Source organism: Schistocerca americana, chromosome 10 (genome assembly GCF_021461395.2).
Source record: "Schistocerca americana isolate TAMUIC-IGC-003095 chromosome 10, iqSchAmer2.1, whole genome shotgun sequence".
Classification (NCBI taxonomy): Eukaryota; Metazoa; Arthropoda; class Insecta; order Orthoptera; family Acrididae; genus Schistocerca; species Schistocerca americana.
The window spans coordinates 48,866,716-48,893,316 of record NC_060128.1 but is presented as its reverse complement, the minus strand read 5'-3'; the positions used below and the strand labels follow the sequence as shown (position 1 = coordinate 48,893,316).

The 26,601-nt window shown below is 43.4% G+C and overlaps 1 protein-coding gene across 2 annotated transcripts in view; it reads right to left on the bottom strand.

Annotated features, from left to right (window-relative positions):
• Positions 1-26,601, bottom strand: part of LOC124552239 (PHD finger protein 14) — a 183,044-nt gene that overhangs the window by 34,316 nt on the left and 122,127 nt on the right. For both annotated transcript variants that reach the window (XM_047126521.1, XM_047126522.1), the window contains exons 13-15: positions 22,488-22,656; positions 15,900-16,166; positions 7,353-7,651 (exon numbers count right to left, since the gene is read on the bottom strand). In XM_047126521.1, the coding sequence (XP_046982477.1) occupies positions 7,353-7,651; positions 15,900-16,166; positions 22,488-22,656 (735 nt within the window). The remainder of the gene's footprint in view (positions 1-7,352; positions 7,652-15,899; positions 16,167-22,487; positions 22,657-26,601) is intronic.

Sequence of the window (26,601 nt, the reverse complement as noted above, 5' to 3'; positions counted from 1 at the left end):
GAGAAACCACTTCTGTCAGCATAAATTCATACAGACAAGTCAGTGGAAAAGCGAAAGCAACTGTAGATGCTCCAGGAGTGAAGACACCACTTGAGATGCCGCTCAGTAAGACAGGTTCACAGAGAACTGCAATAGATGGCAAAATCGCCAACAAAAAGGGAGCCGGAGATGTCTGGTGGGAGACAGGTCGCGATGGGATTAATGGCGATAGCAAAGAGGTTGACACTCAGGATGGAACCCTGAGGCACACCATTTTCCTGGATAAAAGTGTCCAACAAGGCAGAACCCACACGCACCTTCAAAAGTTGATCTTTTAAAAAAGCCTGAAGGAAACAGGGCAGGTGGCCACGGAAGCCCCACGTTCAAATAGAAAAACGTGGCCACAGTCTGGGATTTCTGCAGAAAACCATTTGTGACACGGGTGGACAAAGTAAGGAGATGGTCAACTGCAGAACTCCGTGCTCGAAATCCACACTGTGCATTCGTCGGTAAATTATGAGGCTCGAGCCACCATACCAGCAGGGCACGAATCATGCGTTCCGTCACCTAGCAAATGCAGCTGGAAAGAGAGGTGGGTGGCAGCTAGAAGGAACGTTTTCGACCTTACCGGGCTTAGGTACAGGTATGACGGTGGTTTCACGCCAGAGTCCAGGACGTGGGCCCTCTGCCCAGATGCGGTTGTACGTGTTAAGCAAAAAGTGTTTGCCCGCAGAGAGAGGTGGTGCAACATCCGAATGTGAATGGCTTTTGGCACAGGACGGAGGATCGGGATGAACTGAGAGCACGATCTAGCTCCCTCATAGTGAAGGTGGCATTGTAGCACTCACGATTCAGAGAACAGAAGGGTATCGCCCGAGCCTCCTCTGCTCGTTTCCGATGGAGGAAGGCAGGGTGATAGCGGGAAGAGCTCGAAACTTCCGCAAAATGGTGGCCCTAGGTGTTAGAGATAGCAATAGGGTCTACAACAACATCATCTGCTACTATGAGGCCAGAAATGGGAGAACGACTCCCGGCCCCAGAGAGCCGTCGGAGGTTGGACCACACGACAGAGGAAGGGCTGGAACTTGTGAATGAAATCTAGCTACCTCGTTTGCTATCCCGAAGAATGCTATAACACTTTGCACGCATCTATTCATAACGAATGCACTTTGTCGCCATATGATGACAGTTAAAAATGCTGAGAGCAAGTTTCCGTGTGCAAATTGCATCACGGCATGCCTCAGTCCCCTAAGGGACGAGGACACGATGTGGTAAAGAGGAAGTGCGAGGAATGGAATGTTCTGCAGCAGTAAGTATAACGCTGGTGTGATTGTCCAACTGGTCATCACAACTGGGGAAATCTCGTTCTTTGAAGGTTGCCAGGGAGGAGCAAAGCTGCCAACCGGCCTTAGTAAACTGCCATTTGTGCACGTATGCGGATGGGGTAGGAGTCAGTAGACACAGAGCACACAGCAAATGGTCGTTCGAGTAGGTGTCAGAAAGAACGGACCACACAAGATGGTGGGCAAGCTGGGCTGTGCAAAAGGAGAGGTCCAAATGCGAATACGTGAGCGAGAAGTCAGAAAGAGAAGTGGGTGCTCCAGTGTTAAGGTAGAAGAGATTGAGTTCGTTAAGAAGGTCAGCCAAGAGGGTACCTCTCTGGCAGATCCTGGGAGAACCACAAAGGAGATGATCCGCATTAAAGTCACCGAGTAGAAGAAATGGGGCAAGTAGCTGACTGTTGTTAAAGTAAGGGGAGAACCAATTGTGAGCTACTCCCTGTATTCCGTAATGGTCCCATTCCTGGAGCACCATTTTGTGATCCACACAATCAAACGTCTTAATTAAATCAAAAAATATACCTAGCATTCGAAACCTGTTGTTTAACCCATCCAGTACCTTACAGAGAAAAGGAACTTCTAAAGCTAAGCCTTTTCATAACTTAAGCAAACACTGATGGCATAGCAATAGGTCTAAAATTGTCTACATTATTCCCTTCTCCCTTTTCATAAAGTGGCTTTACTACTGAGTACTCTAATCGTTCAGGAAACTGACCATTCCTAAAGGAAGACTTACCAACATGGCTAAGTACAGGGCTAACACGTGCAGCGCAGTACTTTGATATGTCCCAAATGACTCCAGCTTTTGTAGCAGCAACGAGTGATTCACTAAGTCAAATGCCCTAGTCAGATATGTGAACAGACCAGAAACAAGATGTATATTATGAAAAGCACTAAGGACTTGGCCAGTGAATATAAAAAAATAAATAAATAAAAATAAAAAAGGTTCACTGATTTATTTTTGTGAAACACGAGCTGATTCTATACAAGCAAGGTATTTTTATCCAAGTAATACTGTTACACAGTTGTACATCTCCTTTACCAATATTTTTGAGACAGCGGGAAAAATCAAGATTGGTCATTACTTGTTACCGTCATTTGTCTTCTTTTTTTAATACAGTGAAGTAACATTTCCAATTGTGAATGCACCTGGGAAATATCGTGTGATTATAGGACTATCAATAACATTGCAGTGCAGGTGACTCCAGTATATAGGAAGGGTAAAAGAATGGACCCGCAAAATTACAGATCAATATCCCTAACTTCTGTTTGCTGCAGAATCCTTGAACTTATTCTCAGTTTGAATGTAATAAACTTTCTTGAGACTGAGAAGCTTATTTTCAGGAATCAGCACAGCTTTAGAAAGCATCTCTCGTACATGACCCAGCTTGTCCTTTTCTCGCATGATACACTGAGAACTATGGATGAAAGTTTTGTCTCAAGTACAGATAGTGTTGAGGATCAGTGGACAAAGTTCAAAACCATCGTACAATATGCGTTAGATGAGTATGTGCCAAGCAAAATCGTAAGAGATGGAAAAGAGCCACCGTGGTACAACAACTGAGATAGAAAACTGCTGCGGAAGCAAAGGGAACTTCACAGCAAACATAAACATAGCCAAAGCCTTGCAGACAAACAAAAATTACGCGAAGCGAAATGTAGTGTGAGGAGGGCTATGCGAGAGGCGTTCAATGAATTCGAAAGTAAAGTTCTATGTACTGACTTGGCAGAAAATCCTAAGAAATTTTGGTCTTATGTCAAAGCGGTAGGTGGATCAAAACAAAATGTACAAACACTCTGTGACTAAAATGGTACTGAAACAGAGGATGACAGACTAAAGGCCGAAATACTAAATGTCTTTTTCCAAAGCTGTTTCACAGAGGAAGACTGCACTGTAGTTCCTTCTCTAGATTGTCGCATAGATGACAAAATGGTAGATATCGAAATAGACGACAGAGGGATAGAGAAACAACTGAAATCGCTCAAAAGAGGAAAGGCCGCTGGACCTGATGGGATACCAGTTCGATTTTACACAGAGTATGCGAAGGAACTTGCCCCCCCTTCTTGCAGCGGTGTACCGTAGGTCTCTAGAAGAGCGTAGCGTTCCAAAGGAATGGAAAAGGGCACAGGTCATCCCCAGTTTCAAGAAGGGACGTCGAACAGATGTGCAGAGCTATACACCTATATCTCTAACGTCAATCAGTTGTAGAATTTTGGAACACGTATTATGTTTGAGTATAATGACTTTTCTGGAGACAACAAATCTACTATGTAGGAATCAGCACGGGTTTCGAAAAAGATGGTCGTGTGAAACCCATCTTGCGCTATTCGTCCACGAGACTCAGGGGGCCATAGACACGGGTTCACAGGTAGATGTCGTGTTTCTTGACTTCAGCAAGGCATTCGATACAGTTCCCCACAGTCGTTTAATGAACAAAGTAAGAGCATACGGACTATCAGACCACTTGTGTGATTGGGTTGAAGAGTTCCTAGATAACAGAACGCAGCATGGCATTCTCAATGGAGAGAAGCCTTCCGAAGTAAGAGTGATTTCAGGTGTGCCGCAGGCAAGTGTCGTAGGACCGTTGCTATTCACAATATACATAAATGACGTTGTGGATGACATCGGAAGTTCACTGAGGCTTTTTGCGGATGATGCTGTGGTATATCGAGAGGTTGTAACAATGGAAAATTGTACTGAAATGCAGGAGGATCTGCAGCGAATTGACGCATGGTGCAGGGAATGGCAATTGAATCTCAATATAGACAAGTGTAATGTGCTGCGAATACACAGAAAGAAAGATCCTTATCATTTAGCTACAATATAGCAGGTCAGCAACCGGAAGCAGTTAATTCCATAAATTATCTGGGAGTACACATTAGGAGTGATTTAAAATGGAATGATCATATAAAGTTGATCGTCGGTAAAGCAGATGCCAGACTGAGATTCATTGGAAGAATCCTAAGGAAATGCAATCTGAAAACAAAGGAAGTAGGTTACAGTACGCTTGTTCGCCCACTGCTTGAATACTACTCAGCAGTGTGGGATCCGTACCAGATAGGGTTGATAGAAGATATAGAGAAGATCCAACGGAGAGCAGCGTGCTTCGTTACAGGATCATTTAGTAATCGCGAAAGCGTTACAGAGATGATAGATAAACTCTGCAGGAGAGACGCTCCGTAGCTTGGTACGGGCTTTTGTTGAAGTTTCGAGAACATATCTTCACCGAAGAGTTAAGCAGTATATTGCTCCCTCCTACGTATATCACGCAAAGAGACCGTGAGGATAAAATCAGAGAGATTAGAGGCCACACAGAGGCATACCGACAACCCTTCTTTCCACGAACAATACGAGACTGGAATAGAAGGGAGAACCGATAGAGGTACTCAAGGTACCCTCTGCCACACACCGTCAGGTGGCTCGCGGAGTATGGATGTAGATGTAGATGTAGACGTAGATGAAGGGCAACAGGCAGATTCCGTATTTCTGGACTTGCGGAAAGCACTTGACACGGAGCTCCACTGAAGGCTGTTGAAGAAGGTAAGAGCACACGAACTAAGTTCACAGATAAGTGAGTGGCACGAAGAGCTCTTAAATAATAGAATCTGGTATGTTGTCCTCAACGGTGAGTGATCATCAGAGACAAGGATATCGATATATCGTTAGGATCGCCCCAGGGAAGTGTGATACGACCACTGTCGTTCCTTATATACATAAATGATTTGGCGGACAGGGTGGGCAGCAATCTGTGGTTGTTTGCTGATGATGTCTCGGTGCACGGTAAGGTGTCGAAGTTGAGTGATTGTAGGGAGATGCAAGATGACTTAAGGTAAAATTTCCATTCTGTGTGACGAATGGCAGCTCGCTCTAAATGTCAAAAAGTGTAAGGTAATGCGGATGAGTAGGAAGATCAAACCTGTAAAGTTCGGATACAGTATTACTGGTGTCCTGCTTGACACAGCCAAGTCATTTAAATATATGGGTGTAACATTGCAAAGCTACATGAGATGGAGCGAACATGTAAGCACTGTGGTAGGGAAGACGAATGCTCAGCTTCAGTTTATTTGGAGAATTTTAGGAAAGAGTGGTTCATCTTTAAAGGAGACCGTATATAGGATGCTGGTGTGACCTATTCTTGAGTACTGCTCGAGTGTTTGGGATCCTTACCAGGTCAGATTGAAGGAAGGCATCGGAGCAATTCAGAGGTGAGCTGCTAGGTTTGTTACCAGTGGGTTAGAGCAACACATCAGTGTTACAGAGATGCTTTATGAACTCAAATGGGAATCCCTGGAGAGAAGGCGACGTTCTTTTCAAGAAAAGTTAGAGAACCGGCATCTGAAGCTGACTTCCACTAACACACATTTTGCAGAAGAACCACAAAGATAAGATATGAGAATTTAGGGTTCAAATGGAGGCATATATACCGTCGTCTTTTTTTTCCTTGCTCTATTTGCCAGTGGAACAAGGAAGAAACTGACTAGTAGTGATAAGGGTACCCTCTGTCACGCACCATACGGTGGCTTGCAGATTGTCTATGTAGATGTAGATATTGTGTGTCCTGAAAATTATGGTTACTGCAGGTAACATTCAAGAGCGTCCGCCATCTGTTGGCAACAGTCTTTACTTCTTTCTATGAACTTTGTGCCATCTCATCGAATATAAACTGTTCTCAAGAGACACAAGTAGGAACTAAAACTAGCATTTAAGCACTGTAACAATGAACGCCACATGCCATCTGTTTATCGACATTTGCACTCCATTCTACGAAACTTGTGGAACCCTGTGTCTCACACTATGGATGTATAAGTTACCTATGTTGAAGAAATGAACTGAGAACCTAATTTGCTACCACAAAAATTAACAATTTTTTAGCTGGCAGCAGCACTGATGTGTTCAGCTAGCACACGATATTAGAACCCCTCCTTCTTGCGAAATTTTGGTTGTGGTACAAGACTGTAATCTGCAGTGTTACCTAATGTTTACATCGCCACCATATTTATATGTATCAGCATAAAAAGTAGAACGCAAGGTAAATTAAGAAAATAAAAGCAAGACAACGGGCAAGACTGCGGGGAGTATTTTGACGTGCATTACACGCATATATTTTACACCAGCTACGAAAAATGCAGAGCCAACTATGAAACTTTTACCAAATGTTTAAAAGTAGTGTATTCATAAGCCAGAATGTTTTTCAATACTACAACACACAGGTAAACTTTTTGTATGTATTTTTATGTGCTTGACTCAATATTATTAGCCAATGTTTTGATACAAATGTGTACACAACAGTATACTGCCCGAATGAGATTTTCACTCTGCAGCAGAGTGTGGGCTGATATGGAACTTCCTGGCAAATTAAAACTGTGCGCCGGACCGAGACTTGAACTCAGGACCTTTGCCTTCCGCGGGGAAGTGCTCTACCAACTGAGCTACCCAAGCACGACTCACGCCCCGTCCTCACAGCTTTACTTCTCCAAGTACCTTGTCTCCTACCTTCCAAACTTCGCCGAAGCTCTCCTGTGAACCTTGCAGAACTAGCACTCCTGAAAGGATATTGCGGAGACATGGCTTAGCCACAGCCTGGGGGATGTTTCCAGAATGAGATTTTCACTCTGCAGCGGAGTGTGCGCTGATATGAAACTTCTTGGCAGTGAGTTGTGCTTGGGCAGCTCAGTCGGTAGAGCACTTGCCCGCGAAAGGCAAAGGTCCCGAGTTCGAGTCTCGGTCTGGCACACAGTTTCTATCTGCCAGGAAGTTTCAACAGTATACTGTCTTGTGGAATATTGTGACGAAATGATAGTGGATTTCAGTGCTTGAACTTTACACACACTTGAAGATTTTTAAATTTTATGACACACCTGTAGGCACGAAATCTCATACTCAACAATGACCGTAATGTCGAAAAAGTAACTGTGATGAACAGCAGCCGAAAATTTCGCACTCGACTACTACCTCTGCTCAAGAAAAAGTAACTGGAGGACAAATGTTGTATCTCTGAGCGACCACTACGTCTACTGGGCCGCACGCCTCACCTGACGAGGTTCTGGTTGCTGCCCGGCCCGCCGCACACGTCACAGCGCGTCATGACGTCGGCGTCGCCGCGGCCCCTCCTGTTCGCAGAGCCGGGGCCGGCCCCGCCGCCGCCGGTGACGCTGCTCGCCCCGCTGGAGCGCCGCTGCACCTCGGCCTGCTGGTGAGCCACGATGGCGGCGACAGTCGGCTGCGGGGGGGACGTCACTGCGAACGTCTCCGTGCTCGACGTCGCCACGAACATCTGCTGTGCACCCGTCGGAGAGGCCACCTCTCCCGGCGGCAGCGGAATCGGTTTGATCTGCCGACACGCCGTAAGGATGTTATAACACTTCACTGTGAAACTGAAATACACTGAAAAACTCTATTGAGGAAACTATTAAATTGTTGTGTTGTTGTCTTCAGTCCTGAGACTGGTCTGATGCAGCTCACCATGCTACTCTATCCTGTGCAAGCTTCTTCATCCCCCAGTACCTACTGCAGCCTACATCCTTCATCTCTTGGTCTCCCTCTATGATTTTTACCCTCCACGCTGCCCTCCAATACTAAATTGGTGATTCCTCGATGTCTCAGAACATGTCCTACCAACCGATTCCTTCTTCTTGTCAAGTTGTACCACAAACCCCTCTTCTCCCCAATTCTATTCAATACCTCCTCAGTACTTATGTGATCTACCCATCTAATCTTCAGCATTCTTCTGTAGCACCACATTTCGAAAGCTTCTATTCTCTTCTTGTCTAAACTATTTATCATCCATGTTTCACTTCCATACATGGCTACACTCCATACAAATACTTTCAGAAACGACTTCCTGACACTTAAATCTATACTCGATGTTAACAAATTTCTCTTCTTTAGAAACGCTTTCCTTTGCCATTGCCAGTCTACATTTTATATCCTCTCTACTTCGACCATCATCAGCTATTTTGCTCCCCAAATAGCAAAACTCCTTTACTACTTTAAGTGTCTCATTTCCTAATCTTATTCCCTCAGCATCACCTGAGTTAATTCGACTACATTCCATTATCCTCGTTTTGCTTTTGTTGATGTTCATCTTATATCCTCCTTTCAAGACACTGTCCATTCCGTTCAACTGCTCTTGCAAGTCCTTCGCTGTCTCTGACAGAATAATGATACAGTAAAGCTGAATGCCCTCTGGAAAAATTATGGCTGTAGTTTCCCCTTGCTTTCAGCCGTTCGCAGTACCAGCACAGCAAGGCCGTTTTGGTTAGTGTTACAAGGCCAGGTCAGTCAATCATCCAGACTGTTGCCCCAGCAACTACTGAAAAGGCTGCTGGCCCTCTTCAGGAACCACACCTTTGTCTGGCCTCTCAATATCCCTCCGTTGTGGTTGTACCTACGGTACGGCTATCTGTATCGTTGAGGCACGCAAGCCTCCCCACCGACGGCAAGGTCCATGGTTCATGGTTCATGGGGAGCACTATTAAATTAAGTACATAATTCCAGACATGTATTTACCAATTTTTGTAGCCGATAAATGCGTGTCATAGTAAAATTGTCGTTTCAGCACTAACGGTCCCTTTCTCTGAACTGAGAGAGACAGGCTGGTGGCATTTTAAAAGGAAGGTGACCTGTGGTTTATTAGTTTCATAACATACATAATCTAAATCATTTCATTCAGGTACAGGAGACAGGTCAAAATTGTGGTAAAATTTCACCATAAACCGTAGAACAGCTGACATTAACAAATAGCACAATAACAATAATAAAATTTTGTTATAAATACATACAATTAAAAAAATCTAACATTTAATTACTTCTTGTCCTATTTTACGAATTCTTCTACTGAATAGCAGCACTTCTCGCACAGAATCTGCTGTAGTCTAGTTTCTACAATCTCTAGCTTGGTATTAAATATGTTTTGCCCATTAACTTGTCATATATTGTCATCCCCATAAACTGTGGAGTCCGTGTATGTAATTTCAACTGGTGCTTAGGTTACATAACATTATTTTTATTTCTCATGTTACACGAGGTCTGTTCAGAGAATTCTGGAAATCTGTCCACAAAATTTTTTACTTGTTGCGCACGTTCTCCGTCTGCGAATGTTCTGTTATTTTGTCTATTGTTGCAAATCTTTGTCCTTTCGATGGAGTTTACAACTTTGGAATTAAAAAAAGTCTGCAGGGGTCAAGTCTGGAGGAGGAGACAGCACATCGATTTTGTTTTTTGTGCAACAGTCATGCACCAATGGGGATAAATATGTGGATGCATTATTGTGATGCACGACCTATAAACTGTCTCGCCACATTATCTCACAGATGTCACAACACATCCTGATTGTAGCACTGATTAACAGTTTGTCCCTGTGGCACGAATTTGTAGTCAACTAATGCTTCAAAGTCAAAAAAAGTGATTAGCACAGCTCAGACATTTGATCTGAGCTGACAAGCTTTTTTGGTCTCGGAGAATCTTTCTCGACCCGTTGGGAAGATTGAACTTTGGCCTCATCATCGTCATCATAACCGTAGACCCACATCTCATCACCAGTTACAATTCCCCTCAGGAGCATTTCTTTCTCATTTGCACAATCCAAAAGCTCTTTGCAGATTACGAGATACAGGTTTTTCTGATACTGACTCACGAGCCGTGGGACGAACTTGGCGGCAACATGATGCGTTTTAGGATGCTGTGTCAGCATTTCATGACAAGATCCTACTGAAATATTACATTCTTCTGCAATCTCTCGGACAATCAGTCTTCGATTGGCACGCACAATTTTGTTGACTTAAGTCAGTAGAATTTGCTAGTATTCTGCTTAATTTGTTTGATAATAGGAAGCTTAAGTTCTTTTCTACATTTAGTCCTAGGTATTTGATCATGTCTACTTTTGCCGTAAGTTTATTGTTATTTTGTATTTTAATTTCCACACATTTTGAATGTTTCGGTTTCAAATAATTGAGCAACTCCAGGTAGAGATATCAACAATGTACCAAAAGATAGATTGCTACTTACCATAAAGAAGACACTTCAGGTTGCAGACAGGGACAATTAAAAGCATGTAGCTCTCGGCCACAGCCTTTGTCAGTAGGAGGAGGGGGAGGGGGGGGGGGGGGCATTCAGGTCCAAGATGCTAGAGTTGGTGGTTGAGAGTGCGTGAAGAGCTGTCTGGATTAGTGAGAAGAGCGGAATAAGCAGGAAGTGGCGGTCAGAACAGCGGGGACAGGACAGAACGGGAACTGTGGATCGAGTGCTCCGAAGCGGTAGTGTGCTCAGAGCATAACTTTAGACACGACGAGAGCAGAAACGAGTTTACAGTGTCGCCGAGCTGTTCAAATTTATAAAATGAGGAGGAAAAATTATTTCAGAAAACTCAAATAGAGTTCGGCAGAACTGTATACGTGGGAAGAAAAAGGAAGCTCGGACATAATTGCAGAGAGAAACAGTAGAATATTGGCAGAGTGCTAGCGAGATGTGCGCCACTTGCACTTTAACTGGACTCGTGACAACAGTGCTAGGAGGAAGACCTGAGAAGGGGTGGTGCAAGCCACAAGCAGACGTAAAAGTAGCAAACCAGAACAGTGAAATAAAGAGCTGGTAAGGTGGCGGGGAGAAAAAATCCTTCACAACAGAGATACAAATAACTTTTTTCTTCTTCTGCATCTATTCACACTTAACACAAAGTGGACACTTCTGGTAACTTTCTCCCAATCTTCTCAGTCCCACGTGTCATCCGTCAGTTCTTTTCCCTCCGATCCTCTCAAATGCAGCTCGCCGTTCTCTTTTCGAGTGTTCCTGTTTGCCCGGAGCCTTCCACAGCCATCTCCGTCATTCTCCTCAGGACAAAAATACGATCTCCTCTCGGGATACGTCTGGACCGTTGGAGTCTTATCTCCTGCATTTTCTCGGACACTTTTAGAGTTCCGCAGATTTCCTCATTTGGAATCGAGACTCCACACATCCATCTCAACATCTTCATCTCGAGTACATCCACCTTTTGGTTGTTGCCTGCGTGTTTCCTACATGCAATAATGCTGGCCTTATATGCCTTCCCTTGACTCTGACATTCTTATTTTTGTCACAGACGATTCCAGACTTCCTTTACCAATTCCTCCACCTCCCTAGCACTCTGTGATCTAGCTCAGAATCCAGATTTCCATTACTTGCCACAGTTGATCCAACATGTTTGAAGCGGTCTACCCCCTTTAGGCTCTGCCCGTCCATAGTGCCCATGTCACTTTCCTCGTTTCCTCTTTTTTCTCCTTCTGATCAAGGCCTCTGTCCTGCCAGTGCTCCCCTCCAGTCTTCCAGTTTGCACTCCGCACCAATCTGCCAGTGCTACACAAAACAATTTTGTCCGCTACCGCACGCAGCGAGATGTCCGATCCCGAATCCTTCCGACAGGACGCTTGTAACGAGATCGAAGACGTAGGTCCCCAGTGGAGATCCCCGATGTGAGCTGACACGGATAGGAATCCGATATGTCACAGCTACACCACTTCTTATCCTCATTCAAATTTTAGTACATATCTTGAGCTCACTTCTCTGACATTAGCTTCCTCCTCATAAAGGGGTACAGACAAATACGGTGCAATAATGCTACTGGAAGTTAGCTATATCCTACTATTGAGATTACTTGTGAACTGACCCAAACAACAGTTTGGGACCAATAGCTCGCTTTATCAATGGTAGTACCAACCCGGAAAACTTGTGAATAGGCTGTGGTATGCATGGGGAATTTACTTACGATTTTTTGCAGCGGCGAGGGGTGGGGGAGAGGACGGAAAGAAGAAAAGACAGTACAGGGGTGACAGTGATGACTGAGAATAAGGGACAGGGGTACGGAAGGCAACTACTGAGAGAGAGGAGATGGAAAGAGAAAATAACAGATGGAATGAGTAGGTGGCGTGGGGTAAGAGGCAGGCAGGAATGGGAGAAGGAGAGGGACAGCAGAGACTGTAGGGATCAGTTACCATTGGTACAATTCAAATAAGTTCGCATTCGGGCACAGGGCGAGAATCTGGATGAGGAGGGTCACACAGTCGACCACCTTATATCGAGAGGTGTGCTCTGTCTCCATGTGATCCGGCCTCCTCCTGGCCACAGCCTGAAGTTAGGCAGTCACTCGAGTGGGAAGCTGTGTGGCAGTCCCGGCAAGGTTAGTGTACATTGCAGCTGCTTTCACAAGTGGCTCCACCAGTGAAGGAGTAAGAAACGTCACTGGCACGGCCAGAATACGAGAAGCAGACAGATTTGTGCTACAGGCCTCGTACCCGTGTCTTTTTTTCACGGGAACACGACCCAGGGAGCAGGGAGCAGGGGGCGAGGAGCAGGAAAGTAGCGAGGACGAGCGAGAGTAACGTGTAGGCCGAGTCGGCAGCAGAATTCTACTTCGAGTGAGAGGGTACAGAATTCGGCAAGAGTAAATCTTCCCGTACACTTTAAAGATTTTTAAGGTACTCCACAGGTTACGTGCAGCACAAATCCCGAGGTTACAGTATTTCGTTCCCGCTGAAGATGACAATTACGAAAATATTAGTGTCGAGACTGACAGCCGTTAATAGTGTAGTGCCTTCAGAATTTCAGTGTAAGTTCTAGAGACACTCAACTTTCCACCACCTCAAACACCCGATATTTTAAGTAATAGGGTGAGAGAGTGGAGATTGTCTACCGCGCTGCCAGTTTTTGTGTGTGCGGGACGGATGTGTATCGGGAAAAAAGTGCAATAGTCACGGTCAATCGACGCAGACAAGTGTTTGCAGCACGCGCCATAGAAGCTGTATGTCCAGTACGAGGAGCAAGGACGCTCTATTCTTTGATGGTGTAACAACTGTATTGTTGTGAACAAATGAATTACGTATTGACTAAAGACATTTAAATTGGATTTTCTGGTGCTGGACTTATGAGAAGCAGGAACTGGTTTTATAGTGGTTATTAAACCACACATATTGTAATTGTATCTGTTAGTATCTAACGGTCCAAGACAGGGCTGACTCGTGAGAGTTGGACCCTCTTGTGAAGTTGTTTTACTGAGGAGATGAAAATACAACAGAGTTGAACAAAAGTATCCTGAGAGGACAGACTCATTTCAAGAGTAGAAGAGTCTATTTTGAAATTCATTTAACCAGCTACAGTCTTCGGAGAAGAAGAATTTGTGAACACTGACGCAGCCGTCTGACCCGAGAAGAAGATCGGCTGCACACAATACGTGAGCCAACTGTCTCGCACCCCGGTACCACGCTGTCTCCTGTTGCCTCAAAACTGTTAGAACGTGGTGACCTAAGTGACAGGACACGAAGAAAATGGGGATTTGAAAACTGAAAAGGAAAGAAGATATTAGGCATTGCCATAGCAACCAGGCCTAACAAGATACGAGAACTGCTTCCAGAAATCGTACCGAGTCCAATGAACAAATGGAAGAAAGTTCTGTAAGCAACGCTGTAAAAGATGTGAGAAAGCAATAGCGGAGAAAACTGGACAGAAGACCTCAACATTTCAAATAAGAAGATCGAGTGCGGAGAGTAAGCAGTCTCCACACACGTACATCGCGCCAATGCCGACACATTAACCAGCCACCGACACCGACTGCACCAGCTGCTGCTCACCGGTGCTAACTCCGCGTCTGCTCGCCGTCGACAACGCTGAAACCGACGTTTGACGCCACCGGCACCGGCGCTGACCACCGACACCGATTACAAATCTGCTCACCGATACAGCTAGAACTCTACGCCGGGTGAGCGTAAAACAATAATTTTTTGGTAAAGTTGAGGGGACGATTGCACGATAAACTGTTATTATAGGTATTGCACTCTGTGGTGAATTTGCTTTAAATGATTACTAGGTCTAAGATCAATAAAACTATGGATCAGGAACAACAACGTGGAACAACTTCAGAGCCAGCCACGGCTGGGGATGTCGAGAGGGGAGTGCCAGACTGGACGGAGTTAGTAAAGTTAATAAGTGCCACTTTAAGTGAAAAATTAGAAACACAAAGAGCAGCTGCAAATGTACAAATTGCGACTTTGAGTGAAAAATTAGATGCACAGATTGCAATTTCAACCACTTTAAGACAAGAACTAAATGCTAGATTAGATGACCAAGGTGCTAAATCAGATGATCAAAGAACAGATTCAAATGCTCAGAATGAAGCTCTAAGAAAAGTAATAGGTTTAGTACATTGTAGTTTAAATGCCCAGAGAGAAACCTTGAACAGTCAAGCAGCAAATATAGTTTTGTTAAAGACTGAATTTGACTCTCTTAATAATAAGACAGAAAATCTGAAGTTAGATTTAAAGAGTGAACTCACTAGTTCTCTGAATACTCACGTTAATCAACTATTTATTGAATTTAACCAGAGACAGGAGAAGCAACTTCTTGAAAGAAACGCAGGTACACCTAAGGAAGTAATATCGATTGTTGTTGTTGTGGTCCTCAGTCCTGAGACTGGTTTGATGCAGCTCTCCATGCTACTCTATCCTGTGCAAGCTTCTTCATCTCCCAGTACCTACTGCAACCTACATCCTTCTGAATCTGCTTAGTGTATTCATCTCTTGGTCTCCCTCTACGATTTTTACCCTCCACGCTGCCCTCCAATACTAAATTGGTGATCCCTTGATGCCTCAGAACATGTCCTACCAACCGATCCCTTCTTCTAGTCAAGTTGTGCCACAAATGCCTCTTCTCCCCAATTCTATTCAATACCTCCTCATTAGTTCAGCATTCTTCTGAAGCACCACATTTCGAAAGCTTCTTTCTCTTCTTGTCCAAACTATTTATCGTCCACGTTTCACTTCCATACATGGCTACACTCCATACAAATGCTTTCAGAAACGACTTCCTGACGCTTAAATCTATACTCCATGTTAACAAATTTCTCTTCTTCAGAAACACTTTCCTTGCCATTGCCACACTACATTTTATATCCTCTCTACTTCGACAATCATCAGTTTTTTTGCTCACCAAATAGCAAAACTCCTTTACTACTTTAAGTGTCTCATTTCCTAATCTAATTCCCTCTGCATCACCCAACTTAATTTGACTACACTCCATTATCATCATTTTGCTTTTGTTGATGTTCATCTTATATCCTCCTTTCAACTGCTCTTCCAAATCCTTTGCTGTCTCTGACAGAATTACAATGTCATCGGCGAACCTCAAAGTTTTTATTTCTTCTCCGTGGATTTTAATACCTACTCCGAATTTTTCTTTTGTTTCCTTCACTGCTTGCTCAACATAAAGATTGAATGACATAGGGGAGAGGCTACAACCCTGTCTCACTCCCTTCCAAACCACTGCTTCCCTTTCATGTCCCTCGACTCTTATAACTGCTATCTGGTTTCTGTACAAATTGTAAATAGCCTTTCTCTCCCTGTATTTTACAGACTTAGGGACTCACGTAGCATGAAAGAAAAGTACGACAGGTACTGTTGCAGGGCACGAGGAAAGACTGGAGCAAAAGCGTGTTCACAGGTGAGAGTTGCTCGAGGTGGAAGACGAAAACTGCAGAAATAAGTAAGCTACAACCAATACACGATAGATGAAGAAAGGGACAGTCAGTATTTCACATGAAGAGTGGGGACAAAACACACCTTTATTTTGATGCGGGGCGCCTCCCCCTGGGCGAGCGGCGGCGACGGCTGGTCCGGGTTGTCCATCTCGAAGCTCTTGCGCTTGCGTTTCCGCTTGTGCTCGCGCGGCTCCCCGTCGGGCGAGTAGCGGTGGTGCTTCTCGCGGCGGCGTTTCTTCCCCGTCCGTCCCGTCGGCACCGCGGTGCTGCCGCCGTCTGCCCCCTCCCCGTCTGCCGCCGCCACCTCGGCCGCCTCGTACAGCTGGGGATCCAGCGGCTTGATCGTCACCTGGGTGTGCAGGCGAAAGTTACGGCAACCCGCTTTCACAGAGATGCCACTCTGACAGGACAGCCATGGAACAGTGTACAAAGAACAGGGTTATCTTTTAACAAAATTTTGACAAGTGAACATACAAGTTGTAGCGGGACTTTGAATTTCGCCGCGCTACACTCGTTTCCTCAGACATAAATTATACCGTCGCAGCGGTATGAGCGCTCGACGGCAGAGAAAATACTAAAATTGTAACTCTTTTTTTTCTATTCGTTTCTTTTGTCTCTTGAGAGTGGACGCTTAATGCAGACGTGATCTGATTAAGATGAAAGAACTTATTAATGTGTAGACATTGTGGAAGTTGTTATGAAATTCGGAGGATGGAGAGAAGCAACTAAAATAAATTGCATTTAATAACTAGACGGTTTTGTATACATTAGAAATTCCTGGACAATGAAACTTATTGCAAGATTTCGGAGCAGACTTTTCACGCAGAAATGAAGTAGGAGATTTTTGAAGACCTGGACGCCGCAAGAAAGAAGACATGTTAACCTGGTAAAGGATGAACTCTTATCTACACCATTTCCCCCTCTTAGTTACATTTGTTATTCTCTGTCTTTTTTCAAATAATTTTTGTAGTGGAAATTGGTTTGACTTTCGCTCAGAAACGCCACAAGGACCACCCCAGCAATAGGCTTTCCGAATCACGAAGTCCGATAACTTTTCTGTAATACGAAGTCATATTTGCATTTCATTCCTTCCTTGTTTCACGGTCATTTACGATTTTAAAACACCCTTTTATTCACCATTCCTTCCCACCATTTTCAACCTTTTCTTTTATTTTCTTCTCTTTTTCTTTTTCTTTTTTATTAACCACTACAAAGTTTTCCAGCCAGGATTATACACAATAAGTTACAAATCAAACAAAAGCAACTCACACACCACACACAACTGCAGTCTCAGGTAACAACAGTGTGGTTTCAGTTGCCTGAGACTGCAGCCGTGTGTGTGTGTGTGTGTGTGTGTGTGTGTGTGTGTGTGTTTTGTTGATGAAGGCCCGTGGCTGAAAGCTTTAATTGTGAGAGTCTTTTTGTTATGCCTATCAGTGACTCAGCATATCCGCCATGTGACTTGTAGCAACTTTTCTTCTTATAATACTATTACACAATAAGTTACGATACATGGGCAGCGAATGTCCTGCGCGACTGGAAAAAGGCACAGATTATTGCTCTTCACATAAAGGGTAAAAGAACAGATGCACAGAATCAGCAATGCCTACCTGTTGCAGGATACTGTGACATTGCTGGTGAAAAACAAGTTTCTCTCATACGACTGTTACTGATTAGTGAAAAAACCACTCATACGAAACAAAGCTCGCTTTATTTGTACTCGAAATAGTAAATGTAAATTCAGTACTCCCGATGTACAAAGGTATCTGATCGGCTCAATGAATATTTAACAGACAGAACTCAGCACGTTATAGTGGATGGCAATTCTTCCACAGAAAAGAAAGTAGCAGCATCAGCTGTTTCTCATGCATGTGTAGTAGGCCTCTAATGTTCCTAATATGCACAGACCATTTGTCATACAGGATCAGTAGCACTATACGATCTTTCACTAATGGTGCCGTTGCATTGTCTATACGTGGTCGCGAACAAAAATTCCCGGATTTCCCGGTTAAATCACGCTTTTACTCAAGTGAAAATATTCTTTTTCCCAGATGAAAGTACACTATATTCCTGGTGCAATGACACTGTATCCATATTAAGTGACTCCCTCGGAGTTGCAAAACTTGTCGATCTCTCAAATGGTGGTGGATTTATACACTGGCATAGAACTTCTCAGCACTTTAGGAAACAAAACCCAGCAAAAAACAATGAAATATCTTTGACTGGTGGCAACATTTACACTGCACATTTCGTATTACAAAGTATAAACATGAATTCCACCAAATACAGCACTGAAATTGAGATTGCCAATCGTAGCTCACGCCACATTATGTCGCCGGCCGATGACAGAGATATTCATAACACTAGGAGATGTGATGTAGCCAGCCAATAACGCTGCACGTGCCATACGGATTTTTATCCCGCACACCAGTTTCTCTGAACCCCACAGGTGGGAGCTGGCATTACAGCACATCTTCGGTTCTCCGACCCACCTGGCCTCAATTTACGTCAATTCCTCCGGCCTCGACAATTCTTCGCGGAAATACGGAAGTGTCCTATCCCACCCGTCTGCTTTGACCCATGACGTCACAAATATGGCGGAAACGACCATAAACCATGATTCCAATATGGCGCATATAAAGTTGTTACGTACAAATTATGAGGACGAAAATACATCGAAAAACAAACACACACACTTTCCACAAAAAGCCTAATGACACTAACGGGACAAGCGCGTGAAATGAGGTGCTTTTGGATGGTGGCAAATTAAATATAAACAAATTTAGACACCCACCCTCATACAAAACCACACAAAACGATGAAAAAAACCGACATCACAAAACTCCCCAAATACCACTAAACACAATATCATCTGGAATCGGACACTTCCATTGACCTATATATCTCAACAGCAGCTCCCGATCCCATAAATTAGGAAACACTTCCCTTGGCCTATATAGCTCAAAAACATCTCCTGATACCAATACCAACAAACACAACCACACATTGGGATCGAACACTTCCCTTGACCTGCTCACTGTTAATTTTATCCATCATATCCATTCCTGAACAAAAACAACAGCCGATTAATTTTACTAAAATTACCACATGATTTACAGGGAACAACACTAAATTAACCTTCACACAAAATCGTTAACTCACTGAAACAAATTCCACTACAAACACAGCCGACACTCGAACAATTCTGGATAATGAGCAAAAGCAAACTGAACCCATTACACCACACAAACGAAAACCCTGAACTTACCACCAGAGAGCACAACAAACCACAACATGACGACATCTACAAACACGCCACACTCACAAACCAAACTTCGCGCCGTCATGACGTCACACACAACACCCTTACGTTACGGGTCAAAGCCGATGCGTGGGATCGGACACTTTTGTCGACCCTTCTTCACAGTAACTATCCATTTCTTCACTCCCTTTTAGTTTTCTATATCTTTCATTTTCTGATCTGTCCGTCTTTTCCCGTCGCCTCCTCCCACTTTTATCATGTACAGTGCACTTAGCTTTCCTCTCTAATTAACAGGTGGAGATGTTTGGCACTAATCTCTGTCTCATGTGTTACCCTACCTCCCACCTTTATGCTCTCTGGTTTTCAAATCTCATCCGTTGCAGTTCCCAACAATCAGTCTTTCCTTCTCATCCCGTACGGTACATCTCTCCCGACCTGTGGTTCTGGCTGACTTTTCCAAAATCTACCCCTTTTCCTAGACCTCTCCAGTCCTCTTTCTTCACCCTCCTTCCTTCCCCTTCGACCCTTCTGCGAGAGGAAGGAGTCACTGACTCCAAAAGCACACACATTTACTTAACCTCTATACATGTTTTGTCCTGCTGCTGCTGCTGCTGCTGCTGCTAGGTGAATAGACTTTTTAATCTATCGATTTACACTACAAACAAATAACGAACCACATAAATACCAAATTTGACTGAAATTGTGTTAAGCTTCTACGTCACCTCCAACCCTACAGGTGATAGGTTGTACTCATCTACACACAAACTTCTGCAATTGTACGCACAGAAAACAACTGAAATTTCATCGTAATCAGAGGATAGACACAAGGAGGAATATAAAATGAACAAACAAATATTCATTTTTATATATTACACTGACCAGTTTCAATGTCACTGTCATTATCCAGAATATTACTATTAATACAAAACAGACAAACATGCCTTTAAATAAAAAGATATAAACTGTAGATAGAAAGTCTCAGGTAATTAATTGACAATAACGTTAAAGATATGTTACTCGTGTGTAAGTGTACATAATGCATACTGTTTTTAGACTACACATGTGGTCAAAAAACAATGTTCCAGCCCACATTGTCTAACTTCTTCATTACGCTGTTATGACCGATGTTACGATGTGTTACCAACTACCTGACGTTACACTGGAGCACTCTGAATCTTGTCATTATAACAAAAATCATATATAGCTACTATCGAACAGTCGTGCATTTCAATTGCAGGGCAGAGCTCGTTCGTAAAAATCACCAAGTCGGGTGCAGGTACTTTAGCTGAATATTTTCATTAGACGTGCTGCAGAGATGTAGCTAATCTTTGTGCACGACAGTGCTCGTACGGATTGGCATGAGCTGTGTGCGATCACTGCCTTCTGCGATAAGTTTCTGTGAAAGACGTTGTAAGTGTGGTCAACACATAATGCATATTACAATTGTGTACGATACTGTGCACATCACAAAATATTCAGTCCGATTATCTGCACGCGATCTGGTCCCTTTTACAAACGAGTTCTGTCCCGAAACACTCGCCGACTGTGTAACAGACGTCTCTGCCAGCGCATCTCGATATATCGATACGCCCGGGGCACGTTCAGAACACTAACAGTGCTCCAGTCAGTTCTCGCACAGAAATTAAATGTGACGTGCCGTTACTGGGCCACTTCCGCCAAGTTGTACAAATGTTGAATAACAGCCCCACAGTATGTTATTCGTATTATAATGACACAATTAAGCACAACAATTTAACGGGTAGAGTTGATACTTCTTGTAACACTGATCGTGACTACGTTATAAAAGAGTTCGACAGTGTCAGCTGACACACTTCAAAATTTTATTTTTTGATTTTGTCTATGGTCTACAAACACAGGCACATACATGTGAGGTAAAGGTTTTAAATGCTGGGACTTTGAAACTAGGATTTATATTTTTTCATTTAAAGTGACACGTTCGATTCACATTCGTCTGTTTTGTGTTAGTAGGCAAACACTTAATAATGATCGTGACGTATCAAATAAGTCTTACAACACTGATCCTGTAGAATTTGTTAAATATCACACTAATAACAAATATGGTAAGGAAAGTTCTGGAAGAATATAAATAATCTAAGAGTAAAGGAAACTGTCCACCAAACAGCAGAAGTGTTGCCAGAGTCGGATGCCAGCAGCTGTTTTATGCCACTCTCGGCTCTAAGTGACCTCGTGGCTGTCATTATATTCTGTGTAGTATTTTATCTATTTGATAATCGTGTTATACTTTTACATTTTAATTTTTATTCCTGTGACATTTCTGGTTGATATGAGCACTTTTGCTCAGACGTTATTAACCACAGTGAGATTACATGTATTCCATGCAACTTTTTTTTTGATAAAGACTGCCCTAGAGCAATGGAAACCATGATCAATTTACAAAACTTTTATGCAACCAAATTAGCTGTATATACATCCTGCAATAGTTGCTAGACAAGTGTGTGTGTGTGTGTGTGTGTGTGTGTGTGTGTGTGTGTGTGTGTGTGTTCCTCAAGCTTGTTAAAGGATTTTTCCAAAAGCTAGAAAATATTCATTCATTTCCGTGTGCCTCTTAACGTATGAGTACATATGCACACATGCCAGCAACGCCTGATATTTTTCCATTCCATTAACACATTTCTGCAACAAACAGTCAAAGTAATCAGTAGTGGAAACTTCCTGGCAGATTAAAACTGTGTGCTGGACCGAGATTCGAACTCCGGACCTTTGCCTTTCGCGGGCAAGTGCTCTACCAACTCCCGCCCCGTCCTCACAGCTTTACTTCTGCCAGTACCTCACCTCCTACCTTCCAAACTTTACAGAAGCTCTCCTGCAGGAGTACTAGTTCTGCAAGTTTCGCAGGAGAGCTTCTGTAAAGTTTGGAAGGTAGGAGGTGAGGTACTGGCAGAAGTAAAGCTGTGAGGACGGGGCGGGAGTTGGTAGAGCACTTGCCCGCGAAAGGCAAAGGTCCCGAGTTCGAGTCTCGATCCGCACACAGTTTTAATCTGCCAGGAAGTTTCATATCAGCGCACACTCCGCTGCAGAGTGAAAATCTCATTCTAATCATTAGTGTGTTTTCAGATATTCAGTCCAGTTGTCGATTGCACGTTATGTACAATAGTTTGAAAACTGGCACAGCCATCTGCTTCATTCAGATTCTGTGAGCAGCGCCGTGCCGTTTCGTGTACTCGCTGCTGGGACACCGACCGCACCGTGCAGTACTGCCAGTGTCACAGCCGCAATGCTATTTATACCCCGGGGTCGACGTCGACTATCCGCAGACGACAGCCGAGGAAATTGCCAAAATAATGTGCATAAATGGTACCGACATCTCGAACACGAAAACACGTGACAGATCGGTCGGGTCGAGACGATTCGTGGCCGGCCACTCACCTTGGGAGTGACCTGCGGGTCAGAAGAGCCGGCGCCGGGCTCTGCGGACGACTGGCGGCCGCCGGAGCTGCCTCCCGACGCGTCCTTGTGGCGCAGCTTGCGAGGAGCGTCCGTGTCCACACACTCCACCTCCGAACCGGAAGACTCCTTGTCACACTCTGAGCACTGCCTGCAAACAGGTCACGACTGACAGTACAAATTGGTAGAGTGAAGCAAATGCGTAAAGTGATACCGGTGACTCGTTTAACTGTGCACTGTCGGAAGAAATGAATGGACGAATGGACAAAAGCGACAGACGAGGGCACCGACGGGAGTAAGAAGATCCTTTACGGAGCGGTCAAGGTTACGAAGAGAAGCACAGTGGAAAATGTCCGGAACACAAATAAATGGGGAAAGGAAGCTGAGAACGTACAGGGACTCGGGGAGATGTGGATTGGATGGAATACTAAACCCTTAACCCTAATACAGGGAGTGAAAGGCTATTTACAATTTGTACAGAAACCAGATGGCAGTTATAAGAGTCGAGGGACACGAAAGGGAAGCAGTGGTTGGGAAGGGAGTGAGACAGGGTTGTAGCCTCTCCCTGATGTTATTCAATCTGTATATTGAGCAAGCAGTGAAGGAAACAAAAGAAAAATTTGGAGTAGGTATTAAAATCCGTGGAGAAGAAATAAAAACTTTGAGGTTCGCTGATGACATTGTAATTCTCTCAGAGACAGCAAAGGATTTGGAAGAGCAGTTGAACGGAATGGATAGTGTCTTGAAAGGAGGATATAAGGTGAATATAAACAAAAGCAAAACGAGGATTATGGAATGTAGTCGAATTAAGTCGGGTGATTCCGAGGGAATTATATTAAGAAATGAGACACTTAAAGTAGTAAAGAAGTTTTGCTATTTGGGGAGCAAAATAACTGATGATGGTCGAAGTAGAGAGGATATAAAATGTAGACTGGCAATGGCAAGGAAAGCGTTTCTGAAGAAGAGAAATTTGTTAACATCGAGTATAGATTTAAGCGTCAGGAAGTCGTTTCTGAAAGCATTTGTATGGAGTGTAGCCATGTATGGAAGTGAAACGTGGACGATAAATAGTTTGGGCAAGAAGAGAATAGAAGCTTTCGAAATGTGGTGCTACAGAAGAATGCTGAAGATTAGATGGGTAGATCACATAACTAATGAGGAGGTATTGAATAGGATTGGGGAGAAGAGGAGTTTGTGGCAGAACTTGACTAGAAGAAGGGCTCGGTTGGTAGGACATGTTCTGAGGCATCAAGGGATCACCAATTTAGTATTGGAGGGCAGCATGGAGGGTAAAAATCATAGAGGGAGACCAAGAGAGGTACTGGGAGATGAAGCAGCTTGCACAGGATAGGGTAGCATGGAAAGCTGCATCAAACCAGTCTCAGGACTGTAGACCACAACAACAACACAACAGAAATATGGAAGAGAAAAATGACGGGACCGGGGGTGTGGAAGAAGTCGAGAGGAATCTGACCCGGACAAACGTAGAGGAGCGATAAAGTCCACAAAAGGAGGAAAAGTGCCTGGACTGAATGAAAGAAGTGTGGAGGTGGCTCTATTGGGTTATGAGAGTGATACAAAAGAAATAAGGACATCTGAATATTGGAAAAAGCGAATCGCGGTGCCAATTTTTAAGAACGGTTACAGATCTCAAATTATAGGGAAGTTACTTCGAAGCATCACACTGCTGAGGTATTTGTGAATATCCTGGGAAAGACAGTACAAAAGACAGTAATGGGAGTATCAAGAGAAGAACACACACACACACACACAATAACAGAAAGGATTTAGTATCAAGAAGACGAGCAATGGTGTTTTAAGGGAACCACTTCAGAAAAGTGGAACAGGGAGGCTCATTACATGAAGAATAAAGGAAATGTGTTGAGGAAGTGCGAGTTGTGTAAAAATAGGACAATGTGACACAGATCAGTCAGAACACCATTATGGATGAGATAAAGGCAGGAGCAGCAGTGCAACTGGGAGACGAGTGAGTGAAAGCAAAATGTTTGCAGATGATTCGAAAGTGTGATGAGATGTAGAAAGTGAGGCACAACGAAGACTAAATGTAAACGAGGAGGTCGGGGGACAGTACAGATTGAAACTCAATACAAACCAGTGCAAAGTGACTGAGGGAATGAGGAATAAAGCTAGAGTAGTGACAGATACAAGTATTAGAGCGGAAATTCTAAAGAAACGATTACAAGATTAGTGAAACGGAAAGGTAGAGTGAAGGAAGCAAGGATGCACCATCAAAAAGCTAACAATGTTATACTGAGCACATTACACTCCAGTACTTGTGTAGGGATTGGAAATGTAGGAAACAAAGAAGAAGCAGGTATACAGGATACAGGCTTGTGAGACAAAATTTCAAAGAAGTGGAACAGTACTTATTAGAAAGGACAGAATAAGGAATGACGCGGTGAGAGAAATGGTGAAGGAGAAGCCAACACAAGAGACGATACAAAAGGAAGTAATACAGTACACACACACACACACACACACACACACACACACACACACACACACACACACACAGAAGGCGTCACAAAACAGAAGTGGCCTCATTGTGAAGCTCATACTTCACTTGGCTGAGGCACATAACTGCATGAAAAAGAAAATGATGAAATACATCGCAGTGGTGTTACATTTCAGACTAATTTTTTTTTTTTTAAATTTTTGCTATGAACAAGAAGTAAACATTGTTTCACATCTGCACATCATCACTGACGTCATCACTGCTTTCTGGTGTTATTGTTATAAATATAACATTATACTTTATGTGACTATCCCAGCTGTCTATGGGAAATGATAACACTACTGCCTTCGCTTCTTACGTACTATCCTCTTTCAGCAGTATTCTTCATTCTCTGAATCACTCCCAATTCCTCTACTTCTTCACAGAATGCTCTTCTTATTCTCCTTCTTTCCTCATAAGATAGGTCCGGACACACTTGCTATTTTTGCTCTTCACCTCCACCCGTTTCGTACGACTTCTATACTGGTGTCGATTCCCTAATGAGACTTGTGCCTTCTGTTCTCCTGGTCAATACCTTACCTGTAATCTCCTACGGTTTATTCACACACTCTATTATTACTATTATTATTGAGTTTTTTCCGAACAATACGTACAACTCCCTGTCTGACCTCAAGCAAATTGTAAACTTTTTGTTATTATTATCATTTTAATCTTGCAATGACTGTAAGTATAATCTACAGAACACAAAAAATGCCTATCTACAATATATTATAATTTGTGGAGCACAGGATAGCTGGTCCAGCAGGATACCTGGCCCTGCAGTATAATTTTCTCGTCTTTCTATTTTGTTTTTGGATGTTGCTTGGGAAGTAAAGGCCAATTGTATTCTTTGATTGAACAACATTTTTTTCTTATTTTGCCACCAAGGAGACTGTAGACTTCCAGAACTGCCACAACACTCAACTTGTCCCTGTAGTGCCTCCGTACTGCCACTCAGTAAACGATCTGTGATGCCCTCACTAGGTAAGTCGACTCGCAGATTCTTCCCCGATGGAGGACCAATAGCTGACATAAAAAGAAAACACCTTAATAATATGTACAGAAGTAAATAAATAACTACAGGACAGACAATAGAGACAGTTCTTAACACTACTCTACACCCCACAGGCTTCTTCACTTCCGAACGACTGCTGCGACCGATGTCCATTTCGTGCTGCTTCCTGTATTTGTGCCTTCGTCTCGCCCTACAATTCTCGTTTTCCACACTTCCCTCCGTCACGAACGAAATATTTCTCTGTGCCTAAAATGTGTCCTCTCGACTAATGGCTTCATATAGTCAACTTGCAGCATATGGATCTTTTCTCCCCAATTCTATTTGATAACTTCTCATTAGTTACTCGATATACCTGCCTGATGTTTGCCACTCTCCCATGTCTCCTCATTTCATAAGCACCTATTTTCTTTTCCATACTGTTTATCATCCACATTTCACTTCCATACTAAGATACACACCAAAAAAGTACTTTTGGAAAGAGATTTTATAATGCTTACTTTTATATCAGATGCATAGGGACTTCTCTTCTTTCTGTTGCCAATCCACATTTTACATCTCCTTTACTA